Here is a 20909-nt window from a genome sequence, read left to right as displayed (position 1 = left end):
CAATTAAATTAGAAGTCTTGCATGTACCCTTCAGGAGGGTTTAAGACAGAATTAGTGACAGAAGAAAGTTTGTGTTCTGGGATATGAGTTATTATTATGTCATGATATAACCCTTCAAGAGAGATGCTGCCATCTTGATAATGTTTAATTTGTTGATGTTTTCTGAACTGTGTTCACTGGAAATACATTTGCTATAAGACTGTTCACTTTGGGGAGTGAACAGCAATTTGAAAGTAGAGAATGTTTTTTTTTTCTTTTTTTATAAAATATTCTTGGAAGGAAATAATCAGGAAAGGAGAACTTTCAGAGAGAGCCAGCTGCTGAATTGCCTTGTACCTCGTGCCAAACCAAAGTAAAGTTTGCTTTGGGAGTATCATTGCGGTGGTTCCATTTTCAAGGAGCTTGCAGGTAGAGCCTGAGATCTGGGTGCCTTGTACCTATGGCTGAGGAAACAGAAGTCACCAAGGATGGAAAATGACCTGACTCTTCAGAGACAAGTGAACCTAACCCTTCTCTTATGGCTCTGCAAAGGAATTGTATTAGTGGTGGCTGGAGAAGGGATCAGGTATTGCATGAAAACATTAAATACTATGGCAGGATGAGTCCCCAAAGCAAAAATTTTATTTTAGTAAGCAGTAATGTCACAACAAAAGAAAAAGTCCTCTGGAATCAGTAATTCAGTGCATTTAGAGAGAGCTACAGCAATGTAGAAGGACAGATTCAGTTGGGATGTGGATGTGGATGCTGTGAGTGAGCCATCACAAACCTGGGATGGGTTAAATGGCAAACTTAGCCTGTCATTCCCAGCCAGAGTGCTGGGGACACTGCTTGTGTCCCTTGCACCCAGAAGGGATGTCTCTGCTGAGGGTCATGGATAGGGTTGGGTGAGGAGCCCTCTTGTTGGATCTGGTAGAGCATTGTCTCTCCTGCCATTTTGTCAGCAATAAATATACTTTTAGGTAGACTAAAAATGAAAGAACACAGATCAGTAAAGATAGGGATGAGCAGCAAATGTTCACATTGTTACCTTGAATTCCACACAGAGAAAATATAAGCAAAAGTGAATTATTTTTAGTGATCTAGAAGCACATTTTGGAGAAAGGCCATTTACATACCTAGGCATTTACAGGAATCTCTAAAAACTATAATTTTCAATGTAAAAAAGGCATGAATTGAAATGAATAAATAAGAACCCTAATGGACATAAAACCTCTAGTTTGAGGCTGTTTAAAATAACATCCTCTTTTTTTTCCCCTCCTCACCAGAAGTTTTTAAGAAAGGAGGGGTGTCAAGTCACAGAATGATCTTTGTGTGTGTGGCCTGAAGTGGGAGAAGCTGAGAAGAAAACACAGCTAAAATTGCTTGAGTACTTAAATTAAATCAAAGGTCAAGAAAGGATGAAAAACAAAAGTGTGGCATGGATACCCTTTAGTTAAGCACTTTGGGGAAACCTTGCTGTATTTTATTTGGAGACCAGATTTCTTCCTGCAATCCAGAAATCTCCAAGTTCCCCCTGTCCTGTGGGCAGGGTGTAACTTTAATTTTACAGTGGCTCAGTTCCTCAGTCAGAGGGAATGCTCTGAGCCTGAGATGTTGTTTTCTTTCCCTTGGAAGGTCAAGGTGAGCCCCTGGCTGAAGCAGAGTCACTCTCAGGGGTTTTTGTGCATGGGGAGCAGATGCAGCATCTTTAGCATGGACTTGGTCCTCAGAGTGTCCTCACTGTGACTTCCAGGGGATCTGAATGCTCCTTCTTCCCCCCTGAAGTATCCAAGAGCATTTTCCAGGCTCAGATTCTTTCTCTGGAAGGCAACCAAAGTAAATTGAACTGCAGCTCAACCCGACAGGAGGATGCACAGCCCGGGGCTCAGGTTGGATTGGTCACAGGAAGGCAAAAAGCAGCTTTGCTGCAGAACAAACCTGCTGCTTCTGCTGCCAGGGGTTCTGCCACATCACCTGGGAGATGTTTGTTTTATTTCTTCCAGATAAAATAGGTGGATTTTGACCCGTGGTTTTTGAGGGGGAGTGAATGAATGAGCAGCAATAGGCAAAACCTCCACAGGCTTGCGAAGGAGAGCACAGGGAGGGATAGATGTAAATTCTTGGCATAAATGATTAGCTGGCAATAAGAGGTGGAGATCTTTATATAAAGTTTGATAAGGTAGGACCTAAATCTTGTCCTACTTGTATGTAGGAAAATCAGTAATAGCTTGTCTCCAATGTCAAATGGAAAAAAGGAGGATAATGCAACAAAAAAACTGGAAAGAAACCTTGTAACTTTGAATGTGGTAATCCAGTTTCTCCTCAGAATACAGGGGAGCAGTGCTAATACCTAAATGTTATTTTGCAATCTCAGCCTGCCAAGACATCCAGCCACCAACAGGAAATCCATATCTGGTTATTTTCTAGCAGGGGACATGCTGCTGTCAGTGGGACAGCAGTAGCTTCATTTTCTCAAAAATAACCCCCTGGATTCTTGCCTGAAGTCATCACCCTATTGTGGCATATGGATGGTTTTTTTTATTTCTAGCAACTCCTTCAACTACACCTCCAGAGCTCTGCAGAGCTGTCTGAGCTTAGGCACAGTACATAGGCATTCTCCAAGCCTTTGTTATCAGCAGCCTATTGTCTGCATAAAATGATGTTTCCTTGCTTCATGCACTTCCCTGCCTCTTGGGGACATGTGGAGGAGAGCAGTAAAGAACCTGAGATTGCTCATAACCTCAACAGTTATTTGATGTTTTACATAGGGCAGCACTACATTGCTTCTCCATTGTCCCTTATTAAAATAACCATCAGGAAGCAATACCAATGAGATTGGCACTGGACTTTTGGATCAGAGATTTGTTACTTTGACAGTGCTGAATTATAAACGAGTGAAGATCAGCATGATCCAGCACCAGCCACAGGCACAGTCAGTCAGCTGAGATTACATTTGACATATTTTGTGATGGGATGTTTCCATGTTTTGCAGCTGGTGCTGTGTTTGACGTACAGTCATGGTCAGAAGTTTGTGCTGGAGTCCCACTGTGTTTGGCACAGCCGTACCACCACCCTAAACAGTTTGCCATCTACAAAAGCAAAATGAGAAGAGTTCAAGGGGATCTAAGTGAAGCTACTGCTTTTTTTAGCTATAGGAAATTTCCCCAAATCACAAAGGGAATCCCAGGGAAAGCCAAGAATTAAACCTGGGTTTTGATCTAGAGTCTCCTGAGTTTTGCTCTGGTCCTTAAGTACAAAAGCATCCTTCCTGCAGCCTTCAAGCAGGCAAAGCTCCAGTTCAGCTCAGTGGGAGTTACATGGGTCTAACATTTTAAATTATATTTATCTCTGTTCTTTCCATCAATCTTAAGAAACTTAATTTTTTAAAAAGAGGCAATACAGCCTTTTTTTCTCAGTGATAATGTTCATTTGACCTTTTGCAATGTTCCTACTCCTCTGTTACACAAACACTCTGGCATGCAGTTACTCCTTCTGTCCTCCTGAGTAATATGGTTTACTGATGTTCTTTCCAAGTATTTTATTTTTAGGCTATAGCTTTAGCATTGCTGCGTGGAACTAATTAAACCTTTGTTCATTAGTTGCCTTTTATCTTTCACATGTGACTTTTGGGGGAGGCAAGGCCAAAGGGTGGGATAAAAGCAGCCTTCAAATACGTTAAAAAAATTGCTGCAAAAATTTGCATAATAAATCATTCCCCATGTCCACCTGGGACAGCACAAGGGATAATGGCCTAAAGTTGCAGCAGGGGAGATTTGCTTTAAGCATTAGCCAAGATCATGTGAGCAGGACAGTGGAGGACAGGAGTGAAGTGCTTGGGGAGGCTCTGGTTCTGGAGGTTCACAGGAGCCATCTGGCTGAGGCAGCTGTGGCTCAGGGGATGCTGATCCTGCCCCAGGGCACAGGGATGCACAGGATGCCTTTCCAAGGTCTCTGCTCAGCATCATTTTCTGTGGTTATGAGGAGTTATCACAACATCCTCCACAGCTGGGCTGTGTAATGCCTGAAACCAAGGGGCTGCACAGAAACTAAAACTCAAAAATCATGGAATAGTTTGGGTTGGAAGGGGCTTTAAATATTATCCAGTTTCACCCCCTGCCATGGCCAGGGACATCTTCCACTATTCCAGGCTGCTTCAAGCTGGCCATGGACACTTCCAGGGATGGGGCAACCACAGCTTTTCTGTGCCAGGGCCTCACTGCCCTCACAGCCAAGAACTTTCTTCATATATTAAATAATGGGTTTGATACCAAATCTTTGCTAGCATGACATCATTCTGTGGCCTCTGTCACCACTGAGGACACAAGTGTTGTGAGCACTGTCAGCAAAATGTATTAGAGAGAATAATTTTCTGTAAAAAAGGCATTTTAGAAGTGAGGTATTGCTCCTGGCATCTCTGCTCAGGTGGTTCACTAAAATCCATCAGAATACCATGAACTATGAGTAGGTTGGAGCTGTTCATTCAGAGCCTGAGCTGTGTTTGAGCTGCAGGCCCCTGAGGAAGGAATACCATGTCTAACTTTTACAGCAAACTCTGATTCTGATTCCTTCAATAACAAATGAAACTGAGAACAACGTGTGTGATACTTAAAGGAGTCTTTTGATGTCCGTAGAAGAGTAAAAAAATCCTCCCACTCCTTGTTTTGCCACATGTGCTCATTTTGTGTACACTCAAAAGTAACTAAAGACAGCAATCTTTCCTTTGCCATGTTGTGCTGAACATGCAGCCCTTTGATTTCCAGGCTGTCAAGATAAAGCAGATAAAGACAAGGTTCAGACCTGACAGCTACAAATCTCCTGGAGCCTTTCATTTAAAGGGGGATACATTGCCAAGGGCACAGAGTCTCACAGCCACATGAGAAAAATAGTGGAGATTGAGTCTCATATTAGGTTTCCTTCATGACAGATGAAGTTTAGGCAAATATCCAGGTAATCATAATTAGGCAGATTTGCTTTCTTAAAACAACAAAAGAAAACAGAGAGTACACTCATTTAACTCTTCTCTGCTGACATACATCAGGAAAATTGCTTGATTCCTCCTCTTTGAACCTTTTTTTTCAATGTTCTGTCCTAATTTCTGCTTGCAAAAGCTCTCAAATTAAGCCTTCATGAACATACTCCTTTTGATTAAGAGTAAAAGGTGGGCAGACAAAACTAAGCCTTCACAAGAGCTGAAGGTGGGGCAGAAAATTAAGCTGATGTCTCAAAAAGCAAACATCAGCTGTCTAAAAGGTTGCTGGTTAAAATTTTGAATAAAAATTCTTGGCTTGCCCAGCAATGTTTTTATTGCCTTATAATGTTATATAAAATATATCATTGCTCCACCTGCAGCAGACATGGGGCTTAAAGCAAGCTGTAAAACTCTGTGTTTTGCCTAATATTTCACAGCAGTCATTATCAAAAAGTATGTTATGGACGTGGTTTAGTGGTGCATTTGGCAGTGTTAGGTTTATGGTTGTGCTCAGTGGTGTTTTCTAACCAGCCTAAGTGATCTCTGATGTTATGATCCTATAAGAAGTTCAGTGTTCAGCCTGGGCCTCCAGACTGCAGGGTAGAGTAGGGATTGCTTTCCTCCTTGGCAGGTAGATAATACCAATCCAATAATGTAGGTTTTGTGGAGGGAGGCTTCTGGTGCAGCAGACAATGCAATTTTTACATTCTTGCTCTGCATACTCCCACAGATCCATTCATTTACTATGAGCTGCTGTGAATTGTGTTCTTTCCAAGTTGCTCTGAGTTGAACAGGTGTGAAATAGGTGTCACCAGCTCCTGCTTCTTCACTAAAATGAATATTTCTCTTCTGCATGCCCCATTAATTAGTGCAGTGTGGCCCTCCAAGGCCACATCTTGTTAATGATTATTTAAGTCTGTGTGGACACAGTGGTCTCTGATTGCCTGGAAATTGCCTGTCTGACAGGGCTGATGGGTCTGTGATCTCCCTCAAGTCTGTTACAACAAGCCAGCTCAGCTCAGGTTTGTTTTGTGTAAAGTCTGCAGCACTGGTGGGTAAATGTCTGATTGGGGCTTTTTTTTTTTTAGTGTCTGCTCCTGAGAAGAAGGTGCACGCCAGACTATTGTTTCATTGAGTCTGAAGACTCTTTTAAGCCAGAAATATTAAAAACTGCCTCTGGGCTGGAGATTTAAAAGAGAGAGTGATTTTTTAAATCCTTTTTATTTCATAAGTGGCTGGTAGCAGTCAAAGAAAAGAAAACTGGAAGTAAAGTTCAAGAATAAAAAAAAGAGGAATGTCTAGTTTTATATTCTATGCTTTTTTTTGGTAAGCTTGTGTAATTCAAATCACTTCTGTTTATTAGAAAAACCACCAGCTTTATTAATTGCTATTGCTTAGGCCCATCATGACTTCAAGACGATTCCTGAGTGATAGCAGCATGAAGTTCTTAAGAAGGAGTCAGAAACTCACAGGAGTTAGGAAAACAGCCCATGCCAGAGGAAATGGTTTTGTTTTGACAGAGTTCCCACGTGCAATCGTCGTTCAGCCAAGGGGAGAGCAGGAGGCTGATGCAGAGGTCTGGGCTGGTGATTATTAGCCCAAGGAATGTTGAGCCAGGAGCTTCCTGAGCCCTGATCCCACGAGAGCCACTGACTCACCGGGGAACCTGGGGCAAATCTCGTGACCTTCTTTTGCTCCCCAGTTGTCCCAGCTGGAAATGAGGTGAAAGGCACGACCTCACTGGCAAACACGTGCTTCATCCGAGCTGAGCTCCTCTGAGAAAACAAATTACAATGCCTGCAGCATTTCCAGCCTGCTGTGTCACCTTGCATGTCTCCTGTGGTCAAAGGGAGTGCAAGAGCTGCTTTTTGACATTCTGTCCAAGTTCTTGTCCATAAGCAGGTGGCTTTTTTCCAGGAGATCCAGCTTGGTTTGTGCCTTAGCAAAGCCTGGAGTTGGCTTGCTGCATGTTGTGGATATTTTCTGCTTTCTTGTTTCTAATGCTTGAAATGCCAGTGAGAAATGTATGACAGTAAATTTTGCATGGTGTTCACTCAGAGAACCTCTGCAGATAGTCTAGAACTGTATATTAAGAAATATCCAGGCTCCAAGAAGTGTTTGGACAATGCTCCCAGGCACAGGGTGGGATTCTTGGGGCTGTCCTGGGCAGGGCCAGGAGCTGGGCTTGGATGATCCTTGTGGGTTCCTTGCAGCTCAGGATGTTGTGTGATTCTGGTTTGTTTCCCAGTGTTCATGGGAATAAGAGATCTGCTTCACCACACATGCAGCACAGCTCTGGCGCACTCCTGATTTCCCTGCAGGGCTCTTGTGTCCTGATCCTCAGAGAGGATGAAAGTTGTAACTGACTCTGAAACATCCCCACCTTGTGTTAGGGATATACCCCCCATTCCTGCAAGGTGTAGGGATCATTTTTTAACCCTTTGCAGGTATTATTTCCCGCTGGACTGTAGCAGATGTTGGCCTTCAGCAGGGAAAGCTGTGAGGGGAGGATGTCACTCCATTTGGGTTGTTGGTCTTTTTGGAGTTTGAGATGAATTTACAAGCAGACCACCTCCTCCTTGGCTACAAGAGGGCAAACCCTGCCTCCCCTCCATCTGTTTCCTTCATCATTTTGTGCATTCCTACAGCATAACTTAACTAAGCACCATCCTGCTGGTAAAATTGTATTATGTCATTTTCACTCAGTGGGAACTGTCAGCACCAGTAAGATGCTTCATTAAGTAGAAAATAGCAGATAATCTACGAACCCATTCCCAATCAGTCATCGTTTTACACAGCTGCTGGGAGCCTTTGCTTTTTCTTCAATAGCTCAGTTTGACATTCGTACTGGTACAAAATGGGATGGGGCTAAAATTGGCATTGTTTTCAAAAGTCTTCTGTGTAAGATTTGTTTTCCTAGAGTCTTGACTTCTGACCAGAGCTTTCTCCAGAGCTCTGCTTCCATGCAGGGTCACTTGAAGGATCAGCCTTTCCAATTTGGAAGGGAAGCACCCCACCAGAAAATGCCAGAAACCACCCTAATGTCATGTAATAACATCAGCAGGGTTGTGCATGTGAGGGGTGGTGGGGAGAGACTTCTTGAAGTAGGAAGGAAAGTGTCCCTCCCTTAATTTTTGGATGCAAAAGGATGAAGGGTACAGGTGTTAAAGGACTTTGCTGTTCTCACTTCTGTGCTAAAAAGAGCAAACCTTAGCCAGGCAGTATATAGAGATTACGCAGCTCTGTGATATTTTGAATTTTGATTCTTTTTAATGAAATGCAAAACCAGATTGCAGCATCATTGGGAGTATGTCATATGCTTTAATCACTTCTAAGTCTGGTCAGAGTGCCTTAAAAGGCAAAGTTAGAACAGGGAGAAATTTAGGTTGTGGTAAGAATTAGGAATTTTAGCTCCATAAAATCCTTTGAGAGTTGCATTCACAGTGTTTGTAAGTGAATGTAAGTGTTTGTCACCCCAGGACATGTGCATACAAAATTAACTGGCAAATCAGTATGGAGAGCTAAAATCCATATATTTAATGGTATTATCCTCACTAACATCACAGGGAGCTAATTTAGAAGCCCAGACACTGACAATCAGAATTATGTTTTTTAGAAATTATTCACTACTTACTGCTTCTTTCCTTGTCATGATGGATTTTTTAAATTATTTTTGAAAATTTTAAACATAACGAGGGAGATTCATAAATTCTTTGGGAAGCTTCTCCTCCAGGAGGCTGAAGTCTGCCAAGTAAGTGACTTGGTTCTTGTCATGCACTGGAACAATGGCCTGATTTAATATGACAAAGTAAAGGCTGCTAATGAGGTGTGTCCTCAGTTCACCCCATTTATCACTGTAAAGCAGAGAAGTTATGCTGCTTTCTCATTAAAGGTGAATTCAGTGGCCTGACACTTTCCAGGAGATGACCCTGTTTCAGATTCCTCTGCTTTTGCCAAAGTATTTGGGATGAAACGTTCTGTGCTGAACAGTGGCCTGAGAAGCATTTCATTTTATTTATTTACTCTGAAATTCTCCATTGAGGCTGTCCAGGCTTTTTCTGAGGAGGGAGGCTAAACTGCAGCAGTGTTATGAAGGAATCCTCAGTCTCTCTGCTCAAAGTGAAGAGCTTGACATTTACCTGCAATCTTCCTCATATCCAAAGGCTATTTTTTATTTGTCTCTATGAAGGAGAAAAAAAGAAAGAGAAACACAAGAGCAGCCCAAGCTGCAGGAGCATTAGCAGGCTGTGAATATGGGCACTGTATTGTTTAGTTATTCCATGGGATGTCCTTAGCAGAAAATGAACAGTCCTGAAGAGTGAAGTACAGTTATGCAATAAAGGGTTTTGTCTGGAGAACAAAACTATATCTTACTTGGGTGAAGTGCTGCAGAGTGGTGTGGGAAATGAATTTGTAGAGAATTTTTAAAGTCTGACAGAAGGTGGAAACTGTCTTCTGATAGAAGATGGAAATGGAACTAGAAACACGTTTCAAAGGATGGCCTTACAAATAAGACTGGATACTTTAGAGAAACAGAACTATGAAAGATGCATTGTAGTAGGACCCACAAGGGGTAATTTTAGATGATTGGCTTTAAGGCATTTACAGCGTGATGTGGCAAAAGCTGACAGGCCAAGAAACACTTACAGTGTATTGGAATTAGGAAATAGTTGGCTGCTGATTGTGATGGTGAATTCTAACATCTGTATTGTCTCACCCTTCACATGAGACTGAACATGGAATCAAAGTTTTTAAAACATCACTAGGTCAGAAAAAGGCCTAATGGATAGAGTGGTACCAGAGGCTGTGACAAACTGCAGTTCTGGCCTGCAGGACTGAAAGCTCCATGTCACAGAGCTCTGGGTAGTTCTGAATGGTGCTATAAAATGCTGAGCACTCTGAAAAATTACATCCTGGAGTTGCTGGTGTGCACCCAACTATCATTCATATCCCACGCTGAACCAGTGCTGAGTGCCATGGGATGTTACTGAGCCAAACTCTTTGGATCAATGCTCCAGCTTTTTTTATTCACCCAGGGCTGCTTAGTTCCAAGGCAAAGACTTAAAAATTAAACTCCTTTTCCACTGAGAGACCCTCATTGCCTTATTTCACAAACATTCTGCAGTGAGGTAATTTCTACAACTGTGAGCAATCTTGGATCAGTAAATGCAGTGTAAATACAATGTATTAAATGCTCAACCCACTTCCAGAGAGTTTGTTCTTTAGATTACAAGTGGTGCACTGATTATTTGGTTACTCTGTCAGAGGAATCTGTCAGTTTGAAATAATAATCTTAGCAGTGAATTGTTTTGCTCAACAGCAGCATTTGTCTGGAATGAAACAAAGCTGTTGTCATCTCTTCAGAGCAAGTCTTTGTATGTAGTGCTGTATCAGATTGAAACTTGACATGTACCTCCTGATATTCAGTGTCTCAGTGCAGCGTAAAAACAGCTTTATCTGGCCTTATATAGGAAGTATTGCCAAACAAAAATGGTTTCACTTACCTGAAAAAAGAAAAGGCCAAATCTTGCAGAATGAGTCCCTTTCAGGGCATCAGACTTTTTTCTTCAGTGGCTTTGATGGGAGGTCTTGTCCTTATTGTTAAAGCACTCTTGGTTTAGCCCTGCATATCTTATTAATCAACTTCTGGCTTAAGCTGAACATTTTGAGCAATAAGTTCAGGCTTCAGCTCTTTGCAGCTTTATTCCCATTCATTCTTCTACCCTTTGTTTAGTTGCATCATAAATAATTTTATTTTTAGCTATTCAAAAAGATGTAGCTCCTTTCTAGACAGTTGCAGAACATTTTCACAAAGCTTTTCTTGCTGAAGGTGATTTGTAAAATCAGTAAGAAATCAATTGTTGATAAATATAAATGAGTACAGTTCCCTTCCCTCACATGACTGTGAGCTCCAGCTGATAAACTCTGGATAGTCATATAATTGTATTTATTTGTTTCATTTCCACAGGGCACTTGCTTGGGCTTTCCCATGATGACTCCAAGTTCTGTGAGGAGAACTTTGGCTCCATGGAGGACAAGCGCCTGATGTCCTCCATTCTGACCAGCATTGATGCTTCAAAACCCTGGTCCAAGTGCACTTCAGCAACTATCACAGAGTTCTTTGATGATGGCCATGGTATGTTGTGTCAGCTACATGCTACTTCTTACTGTCAATCTGTATTTTTTAATAGGAACACTTTATGGCAGCTTATTTGCTAAATATGACATTTACCCCTCTGGGAATAAGGACAAAAATTTTGTTTTCCAAAAGTAGAAATGAAAAAGTATAGTCTTCAGCTTCACTCTTTAATGAATTTTAAAGTCTTCACTGTGCTCCCAAAGCAACTGCAGTTATTAAACAAACCACTCAAATTCCAAAATGCTGAGATAAAAATGACATAATTGAGTGAATGGATCAAGTTGTTATGGTAACCAAAATGCTTATGGATAAATGTATGGTGTGTCTGCTAAATGTAAAGATTTGCTCTTAAATATTTTGTTGGCTGATTTCAGTGCTCTCTGAAATATTTTTCTCTGCATGACTTAATTTTTTCTCTCAGTTTTATTAGATCCATTAATCTGTACTATCCTGTTTTACGATCCATATTGCTCTGGCATTGATGTAATATTACCAAATTAATTTCCACAAATGAAGAGAACTTTCCCTTTTGAGCTACTGAGGTAACTCTCCCACCATCCATGAATGACTTCTCAGAGAATGTAAGGAACTGTTTTCTCCTCAGTTCATGAGTAGCTATCATTTAGGTGTGTGGTCTTCAAGAGTTATTGCTATGATGAAATTTTTCATAGCAAATTTGAACCTCTCATGTAGGTCTGTAGTCCTCTGGGAATTAATTGTATTGCTGGTGCTATTGTTGTGATTTCAAATGCGTATTTAAGGAATCTCTTTTTCTTGATGGATCAGCCATTCAGAGACCTTTTCTATGTAACAGTCTTCTTTTCTGTAGAAATTTATAATTTCCCAGTTATTTTTTTAAAATCAGAGACCTGTCCTAACAGAATACAAACTTCTACTAAGTTGAAGTGGAAGTCAATAATTTGATTTTAAGTTATTTGTAAACTTGATCTGACAATCAGTGGCCTCAGCAGCACTGGGGACATGAGTGGTGCTGAATGACGCCACAAACTGATTTTGCTAGGCTGTGAAACACCTGACAGCTGAGTGCACTGCAGATACCAGCAGTACACGAAGCCAGCTGAGTAAATCCCAATGGAAATGTCTGGTCCAAGGTCAGCCAGGGGGCTGGGGAGGATCAAGGTGCTGATTCCCTGTCTCCTGGGGCCTGCTCTGAGAACAATAAACAGCTCTGTCATGGTATCACCATATTTTTTACACTCATGATATGACCCCAGACAACAGTTTGACATTTAGGAAGAAAAGGCTCGGTTTGTGTCCAGAGGAGAGTGACATTTATATCCATCTGCTTTTAGCAAAGCCTTTCCAAAGGTACTAATTGCCTTTATTGTCATGCCAACCAACGGGCTGTGGGATGGTTGCTCTGGATTTGGTGTGTTCAGTCCCAGTGCTCTGTGCAACCTGGAACAAGGACTGTTTGTATTTTAATTAATTTATATCCTGCTTATCTGCTTCCTGCACAGATCTTGTTCCGCCGCCTTTTTTTCTCCCGAGATATATTACATACAGCATTGAGAGAGATAATGAGATGGCTTAATTAGCACTGTCATCAGCCAACAATGTTGCTCTATTCCAGGGCACAAAGATGTTCTTTGGTGCCCAGGACAAAAAAAAAGGAATAGCAGTTATGTATATGCTCTGGATGTTGAAATGTAATGGAGAATTGAAGCCCCCCTCTGCCCTCCCACCAGGGGCCATGACAAGCAGGAGGTTGGACCAGCTGGTGGCAAAAACACCTGCAGCTCACTGCACCCTGTCCAAACACAGACACTGCTGCAGTCTACCCATATAAAGATTTTTTTTTCCTGTGGGAAATCCTATGGGGCCTTCCCTATGTTCAGTTTTGAATTTATCATGTGAGCTCAGCTGGAGCACCTGGCTTTGTAGAGATTGCACAACTTCCCTCAGTTAAGGAGAAGTTTGGAACTCATTCTCCTGTGTTCTGGAGGGGAAAAAATGCTACATTTGCTGTGTGAGCTTGTGAGACTGAAATGACTGACAGATGGGTTTATGCAAGGGGAGACTTTTCTTTCCTTTTTCTCTAAATTTGTATTTCCAGTCAAAGTGTTATTGTGACGTTGTAAAATACTGAAAAATAGCTCTGCTTGGGAGTTTGATAAACTTAGGCATAGGTACAAAAGCAGTGTGCAATACTGAATATTGACATAGTACAGTCTTCCCATCACTGCCCTCACATTTCAGTGGATTCCTCCCTCCTCACAAGGTATATGAAGGAGGATTTCCACTGCTGTTTACTTTTACAGAGTGTATTTTTGCCAAAACTTCAGCAAATTATGTCCAGAAACTCCAGGAAAAACCTTACTCCTCATCACATCACTAATATTTTACACTATAACAACCCAGGGTATTTTTAATTATCTTTATGTCATGACAGCTAGCATTAGCACACCTTGTCTGCATTAAAATTTCAACATAATCCAGATGAAATAAAAGGCTAGGGTAAATCAGGGTCAGCAAATGGAACAGGTTTTACAAGACAGTTTTTGGTTATAAGTCATCACACAGAAAGAATTTTTGGCTAATTTGGCTAATTGGCATTAGTCTTTAGAAGAGCAGAACATTTCTAGTAAGTGTGTGTGTTTTGGAAGGAAAATACAAGCTATTGAGAAATGGGATATTTGGTTTGCTTAAACTCCCTGCCATAGCTTGAAATTCTATTCCATTTTGTGTAAATAGTGAGGGTTTTATAGATAGGCTTTTTTCAGTCATGATGCAAGTGAAGAACACTGGTGTGGGTTCCAAAGTGAGGTAAATTGTGGTGAGTTATTTTGGCTGAGGATGAGTGAAGCTTGCCCAGACCACATATCCCTTTCATGAAGTGTAAAAGAGGTTACACTGAATAAATAGTTCTGTATGTCAACAAGTGAGGTTTTCAATAGTAAAAAAACCCCAGCTATCAGAAGATACCTAGAACATAAATTTGAATTCTCATTTTTAGAATGTGGCAGACAAATCTTGACCACTGCAGACCTTAAAACACTAATACAAATCTGTACATTAGTGCAATTTTTTTCTTCCTGCTATTTATGGGGTTTTGTATAAAATACATAACCCTTTTCAAACTAGTTCCATAAGCAGCCAAGTATCACTCCTTACAGGGAAAGTGCAGTCCAGCTTTAGTGGCAACATTGGTTTTGATACCCAGCTTATATTTTTCCTTTAGCCTGGTAGAAATTTTGATTTTTCGATCTGTTTTGTTTGGGTTTTTGGCCTCATTGGCTACAAGTCTGTGCTTTTTGATTTTTCTGGCATCCCTTTCTGACATCCTGATTTAAAACTCAAATTACAACTGTGCTTGCTTTGAGTCTTGCTTACGCGAGTCTAGCTTGCTCCTTAAATCACAGACTGATAAATAGCACGGAATGTGTTCCGAGTCTTGCATAACGGACTGAAAGGCCAAAAGGACCTTGGTAAAACTCATTTACACCTCAGGCTGGGAATAGGCAGCTCAGCAGCAGGGTCAGAACACAGTGGCAGCAGTTTGACCTTGTGAAAACCTGATGCCACCTCAGAATTTGCACATCGCCATCCCTTGATGAAGGCTCGCTGTTGCAAGACAATATTGCAGCACTGCAGGGAAAAGAACAGTAAAAAAGCGAGTAAAGATCACCTTGCCTTGCTCCTGCAGGGAACTGCCTGCTGGACCAGCCCAGGAAGCACATCGTGGGCCCCGAGGAGCTGCCGGGGCAGACGTACGACGCCATCCGGCAGTGCAAGCTGGCGTTCGGCACCGAGTACACCGTGTGCCCCGGCATGGACGTGTGCTCGCGCCTCTGGTGCGCCGTGGTGCGCCAGGGACAGATGGTCTGCCTCACCAAGAAGCTGCCCGCCGTCGAGGGAACCCCCTGTGGCAAGGGGAGGATCTGCCTCCAAGGGAAATGCGTGGACAAAACCAAGAAGAAATACTACTCTGTAAGTTACCCCAAGGGGAATTGGGAAGGGTGATCTCTCGGAGGGGCTTCTCAGACAGACCTGCCGTGTTTTCTTAGCATGTAATTGGGGTGTTGTTGGTGAGGAAAAATGCTGCTGAGGTTCAGGAAGTGTATTTTCTTCCTTAAGGAAAGCATTCATTCCTGGAAAACTGGATGTAGTGATCTTCCCATTCAGTAAATCATGGCTTTCTGACCTGGCACAGAAAACAAGATAAATCTCATCTTCACATTTAGCTTACAGCCCTTATCTGAAAGGCCCCAGGTCCCTAATTCTAATGAAGAAAAGGGCAGATGAAATTAGTCCAGAATATAAATTCTGGATCAAGAAAAGCTTGTGCTTCCAGTGACAGAGAAGCCCTGTCTACTTTATACATCTGAAGAATTCCCAGGCTCATGAGAGCTGTCAGCTACACAGTTCAGATACTTATAAATTCTCTGCGTAGACAGTAGCCCCTTCTGTTACACCCACAGAAGAGATGAGGACTTGTAGATCTTTGAGAAAATATTTGCAAACTATGGGAGCCATTCAAATCAAGATACAGCATTTCTAACACTTTTTAAATTGATTTCTTTACCCTTTTTTATGGATTTCTGTGCTTCCACATGATATTGCAATACTATAGCCAATGTAGCAGAATTGACAACTCCATCACTTGCCAGTAATTCCAAGCAATACCTACACATCACAACAGTTGGATTTAAATAATCTCAGATTAGCAGTATGAGTATATTCTGGGAGTTGAACTCTTGGAGCCAGTTTAAGGGGCCTTTTTGGTAGGAATAGCAAAAATAAGAGAGCAGCTCATGAAACCGTGGATGTGTTCTGTGAAGAGGCTGAACGAGCAAGACCCAGCATTGGCTTTGCACCCACAGTGCAAATGAGATATCAGTGTGCAAAAGAAGATAGAAATTAACTTTGCTGGGAGAAAGAAGTTTCCCAAGACCTGCTTTCCCTGAATGGCCAACTGAAGGAATTGCCTTCAGTTGAGGAAAGCATTAGCAGTGACTTTGAGGTAACAGTTCCATTCATGTTTGGATGATGAACTCACCTCCTGCTGTTCCATGTGTTTTTCAGGCCTCAAGCCATGGCAACTGGGGGTCCTGGGGCCCCTGGGGACAGTGCTCCCGTACCTGTGGGGGAGGAGTGCAGTTTGCCTATCGGCACTGCAACAACCCAGCCCCCAGGAACAACGGGAGGTACTGCACAGGCAAGCGGGCCATCTACCGCTCCTGCAACGTCACCCCCTGCCCTGCCAACGGTGAGTGCCCCCTGCTCCAGCCCTGCCTCCCTTCACAGACACTGAACACTGAGTATCTGCCCTGAAACCACACAGCAAGGGCTCACTGTGGCCTCCCCAGGTTGTGTTTATCAAGGCAAGACCTTCAGCATCACTACAATATCCTAATTCTTCACCCACACCTCACCCTGGGTGCTGTAGAGAAAGCTAAAAAAGTCAGTCCTCTAAAATTAATCATGCAAACTTTAGGCCTTTACCGTTTGTTATGCAATTGGGAGATTTCCAAGCTAAAACAGTAGAGGGATTTGGAAGGCCAGTTCTAAGTAAAGAAGTGGTGTGACATAACTTAAAAATGATGTAGGAAAGAAATGGGAATAATAGATGGACATAATGATATTTGCAGCATGGTCTGAAATAGCCACTAATGATGTGAATAATTCCACAGCTAAATCCTTCCGACAAGAGCAGTGTGAAGCAAGGAATGGCTATCAGTCTGATGCAAAGGGGGTCAAGACTTTTGTGGAATGGGTCCCCAAGTATGCTGGAGTACTGCCTGGAGACGTCTGCAAGCTCACCTGCCGAGCCAAAGGAACTGGTTATTATGTGGTATTTTCTCAGAAGGTAATGGCAGCTCCAGTCAGGGTTTCATGCTCCACCTTAGAAGTGTCCCATATATTTTAGAAATCTTTCCCTACAACCAGGGAAAATAAGTTAATCGTGTGATGCAAATATTTAACAGTGTGATCGGTTTTAATGGTTTAATCCAGTGGTTGTACCTTAGGGCCAGAAAATGCGATAAGTTTTTCCATATCTCAGTATGTGAATGCATGAAAATTATGGGCCTCTCTGCACTAGGTTGTTTTCAGTAGTGGATAAAGGGCTTTCTGCCTGGAGTTCTCTGTCATTCTCTGGGGTGGAGTTTTCTGGAGGAAAAAGAGCATTAGGAGAAAAGAGTAGATCTAACCCTGAACTATGTTTAAGGAGTCCAGAGTAATTCCTAAAGAACCAATTAGCAGAGGATAGTTTGTGGTACAGATATGACTTGTAGTCAGTTTGTTCTATCAGATGCAATCCAAACTGAAAGTTAGTTGTCCTTGCTTTTGTCCTTGTGCTAGATTCCATCTGCTTTTTTACCATCAAAATTAGAGAAACTTAGTGTGATCTGTCAGGGAAGGCGACCTGCTCTGAGCTGGTAACTTCAGTAAGGAACTGGGTTTTGCCAGGTGGATCCAAACCAACAAATCTCTGTGGCATTCTGAACCAAGTTTTATTTGCTTGCCCAGGTCACCGATGGCACCGAGTGTCGGCCCTACAGCAACTCAGTCTGCGTGCGAGGGAAGTGCATCCGAACGGGCTGCGACGGCATCATCGGATCCAAGCTGCAGTATGACAAGTGTGGGGTGTGTGGAGGAGACAACTCCAGCTGCACAAAAGTCATGGGAACCTTCACCAAAAAGAGGTACTGATCTCAACAGCAAGTGCATCTTGTTGTGCAAGTCATTACTCTGCCATGTGCTGCTTGCTTTCTGTCTCTAAATGCAATTTGCTTTCAAATGGGGGAAAAACCACACTGCCTGTAGCTTATTGCAGTTTCCAGATGTGCACAGCTGGCTCCTAGCATTATCCTGAAATTGGCAAAGCATCAACTGGCAAAACACTGCACCCTGCTCATTTCTGACACAAAGTGCCAGTGAAGCAGGAATAGCAAGTCATGGCACTTGCAAATCTTGCTGTGTCACATGGATTGTGGTTCATAGAGGACAGAGGAAAAGGGAGAGGTGAATCAGAAAGTTGTTGGGATCAGAATTATCTGCATCTCTCTGAAATTTTGCATTTCTCACTTGTTGCTGCATTAGCAAGCTACACCCTGAGAGTGCTTTTTCATCTCATCTATTTTGAGAGGCACTGAGGACATCCCACCTGATTTTGTGACACACATTCCTTGTATTAGAAGTGCAGAGAAGCAGATAGCTGTAAACACCTCCCTTAACAGCTGAGAGAGATTATACCCAAAAATTCTCTTTTCCCACTGCTGAGTATGTGTGGAGTTCAGGTAAATAGATATCAGAAATATCATAGGCTTACTCATGACTATATCCCTTCATATCCCTTCATGTCCACTGGCATATTATCAGTCTCCAGATGGATTTTTGAAAGTCAAAATATTTATGGCATTTATCCACAAGCCATTTGTCTCTCAGAGTTCACATTCTAACTGTAATAAAGCTTAATATAAATAAAATAAAAGGAACTCTTGCCATGGTTTTCGCTCACGACGCCTGGGCCAGTACTGATAGACCAATGTCAAGGAAGTCCTTTCTGTCAACTGATTTTTTTTTCCTTCTTCAATTCTTAAAATTCATCGAAAAATTTGGATCTTTAATCATCATGTATACCTATTCCAAAATCTCAAAGGACTGATCTACACATAGAAACTTTTAGTTGACAGTTTCTATTCAAAATCAGTGACTCTGTTAAGCATCTTTGATACATGAACTTGATTTTATAACTTCCAAATTCTTACATAGCATGTTGAAAGCTACCAGAAGTTGAAATCTGACTCCTGAAATGATCTTTTATTTCTATACATTTCAGCAGACTGATTAATAGCAGTCAAAAATGGCTTGGAGTGTGAATTTATTCTAAAAATAAACATAACTAATCTTCTTCTTGGTAAACCAATGATTGCTCACCTAACGATGCCAAAAGGCCTCTGCCAAAAAGAATGGCTTTCCAACCAAATTAGTAATTATATAAACCAAATATTTTCCAGTTTGTAAATACTGGGATGTCTGGGAATGTCTAAGTGAAGTTGACAGTAGGAGATGTATTTCATGTGATTTGGCAATAATCAAGGCCAGGAAAAGTGTTAGAGGGGCTCCATGAATTTCAGGGAGGCCAAATTTGTACCACAGATACACTTGGAAATGGAGAGATTTATTATAATTATCCCTGTGAAGTTACCATCTTACTCTTCACATTATGCTTTTAAGTGTCATGAGACTGGCCAGAGGGTAAATTTATGTTCTAATATGATTTTGATTGGATTTGAGACTGCAGATTTATTTTTACTGGAAAAGTTGTTTGGGGCAATTCTTCTCTGCGAGTAATTGAGGTTAAAATAAACTCCTGATTAAAATAGTGAAATCTTAATTGTCTGTAAACTGTTTTTGCAGTTTTGTTTGAAAGGGCAGTGCTGGTAGGAAAATCATCTTTCCTCCACTGAAAAATGACAGTTCCCTTGTTGCTGTCCACTATAAACTTCAACAATCTGTACACGAAATGTACAGGGAAATTTAAATGTACAAGGCAAAACTAATGTTTGTCATTGCAGACAATTGCCATGACAACATTTGTTTGTGCTTTTTTTTTCTTTTAAAGCAGGCAAACCAGAATCTTCTGGGAAGTCTGCTTCCTAGGATTTTTGTTTAAAAAGCTGTAAAGCCAAATTATCAGAAGTTGGGAAAGAGAGGAATTAATCTGCACATGCTTCTCTGTGCACATGGAGCATTAGAGCTCTTCTTGCAGACAACTTGAATTCTCCAGGACTGCTTGTAGGTTTTGAACAAATGATTTTGTAACTTTAATGACATGTTTGAACTGAGTTATTCTGGCAGCTCTCATGTAAAAATATTTGTGCAGTGCTGTAGAGCAGAGTCCCCAGCCTGGGATTCACACCATACTGCTCCAGCTTTATGGAGGTGCTAAATCAATGGAGTCTTAAGTCATTGTCCCATAATTGCTGGAAATAGCAGGGGATCAGCACAAATGTTTCATTTGTAATATCTGCAGTCTCTACTTGTGCAGCCAAAAATTCTCAAAATTAGCAGTCTGTTCTTTAAACAATCCCAAAGGAGATGCCATCACTTTTATGTATTTTTCATGTATTTTCTCATTAAACCTTTCAGATAGGAGGTACTTTCAGATGGCTTTGTCACAGGTTTAGGAATGAAAACACATCTCCAGTGTCCAGCTGGTAGCTTACAACTATGTAAATCCTTTAAATTGTTTTCTATATATCAGTAAAGTTAAAATAACATACTTGAGATAGTGATAAATTCCAGCACACTTGCAAGTTTTGAATGCTTGTCACTTTTGGTAAAAGAGTTTAATCTCTTTTTCTAAATCCCAGTTGAGATGGTTCATAACTAATAGAGAATTCCATGGTGGCACAAATGAAGCCTTTGGGTGCCCCTCTTATTAGACACTTGACAATTAATCTTTGGCTTTATAAATTTCAAAGTAAACAAATTTTTCCTCAGTGATCAAGACTATTTTTAAATGTTCCCAAGGTACCTCTACCCAGCTGTTCCTCTGTTCGTGCTTTCCTTAATCATCATTATAGCAAAGACAGCAAGAAACAGCTGTAACCAATGCATATCTCATTATCTTTTCCTTGGCAGGCAGCGCGTGCATCGTATTTCATATCTCCCACCCTTTGCTGAAATCTATAAGCTGTCTGTTGTTTTTCATTCCTCTGGTATCTGACCCACGTCAAGCTGTCCCTAAAGCTAAAGATTAAGCAATCTGCAAGAAGTGCAGTAGAAACTTCTTGGGGAACATGAAGAACAACACAGCAGGCCAAGGGTAGAACCTGGTTAAATTAATCTTAG

At 41.5% G+C, this 20909-nt stretch overlaps 1 protein-coding gene across 1 annotated transcript in view; it reads left to right on the top strand.

The window, feature by feature from the left end:
• The window catches only part of ADAMTS5 (ADAM metallopeptidase with thrombospondin type 1 motif 5), a 33784-nt gene that overhangs the window by 10628 nt on the left and 2247 nt on the right, over positions 1–20909 (top strand). Inside the window, exons 3-7 of the mRNA XM_054270226.1 lie at positions 10917–11084; positions 14755–15038; positions 16134–16317; positions 16742–16917; positions 17580–17755. Coding sequence (XP_054126201.1) covers positions 10917–11084; positions 14755–15038; positions 16134–16317; positions 16742–16917; positions 17580–17755 — 988 coding nt within the window. The remainder of the gene's footprint in view (positions 1–10916; positions 11085–14754; positions 15039–16133; positions 16318–16741; positions 16918–17579; positions 17756–20909) is intronic.

The sequence above is a fragment of the Melozone crissalis genome, unplaced genomic scaffold, assembly GCF_028551555.1.
Source record: "Melozone crissalis strain CALT ecotype California unplaced genomic scaffold, PUWL_Pcris_2 ptg000009l_1, whole genome shotgun sequence".
Lineage (NCBI taxonomy): Eukaryota > Metazoa > Chordata > Aves > Passeriformes > Passerellidae > Melozone > Melozone crissalis.
Note: the sequence above shows the minus strand (reverse complement) of the source record. Positions and strands in the feature narration are given on the sequence as shown.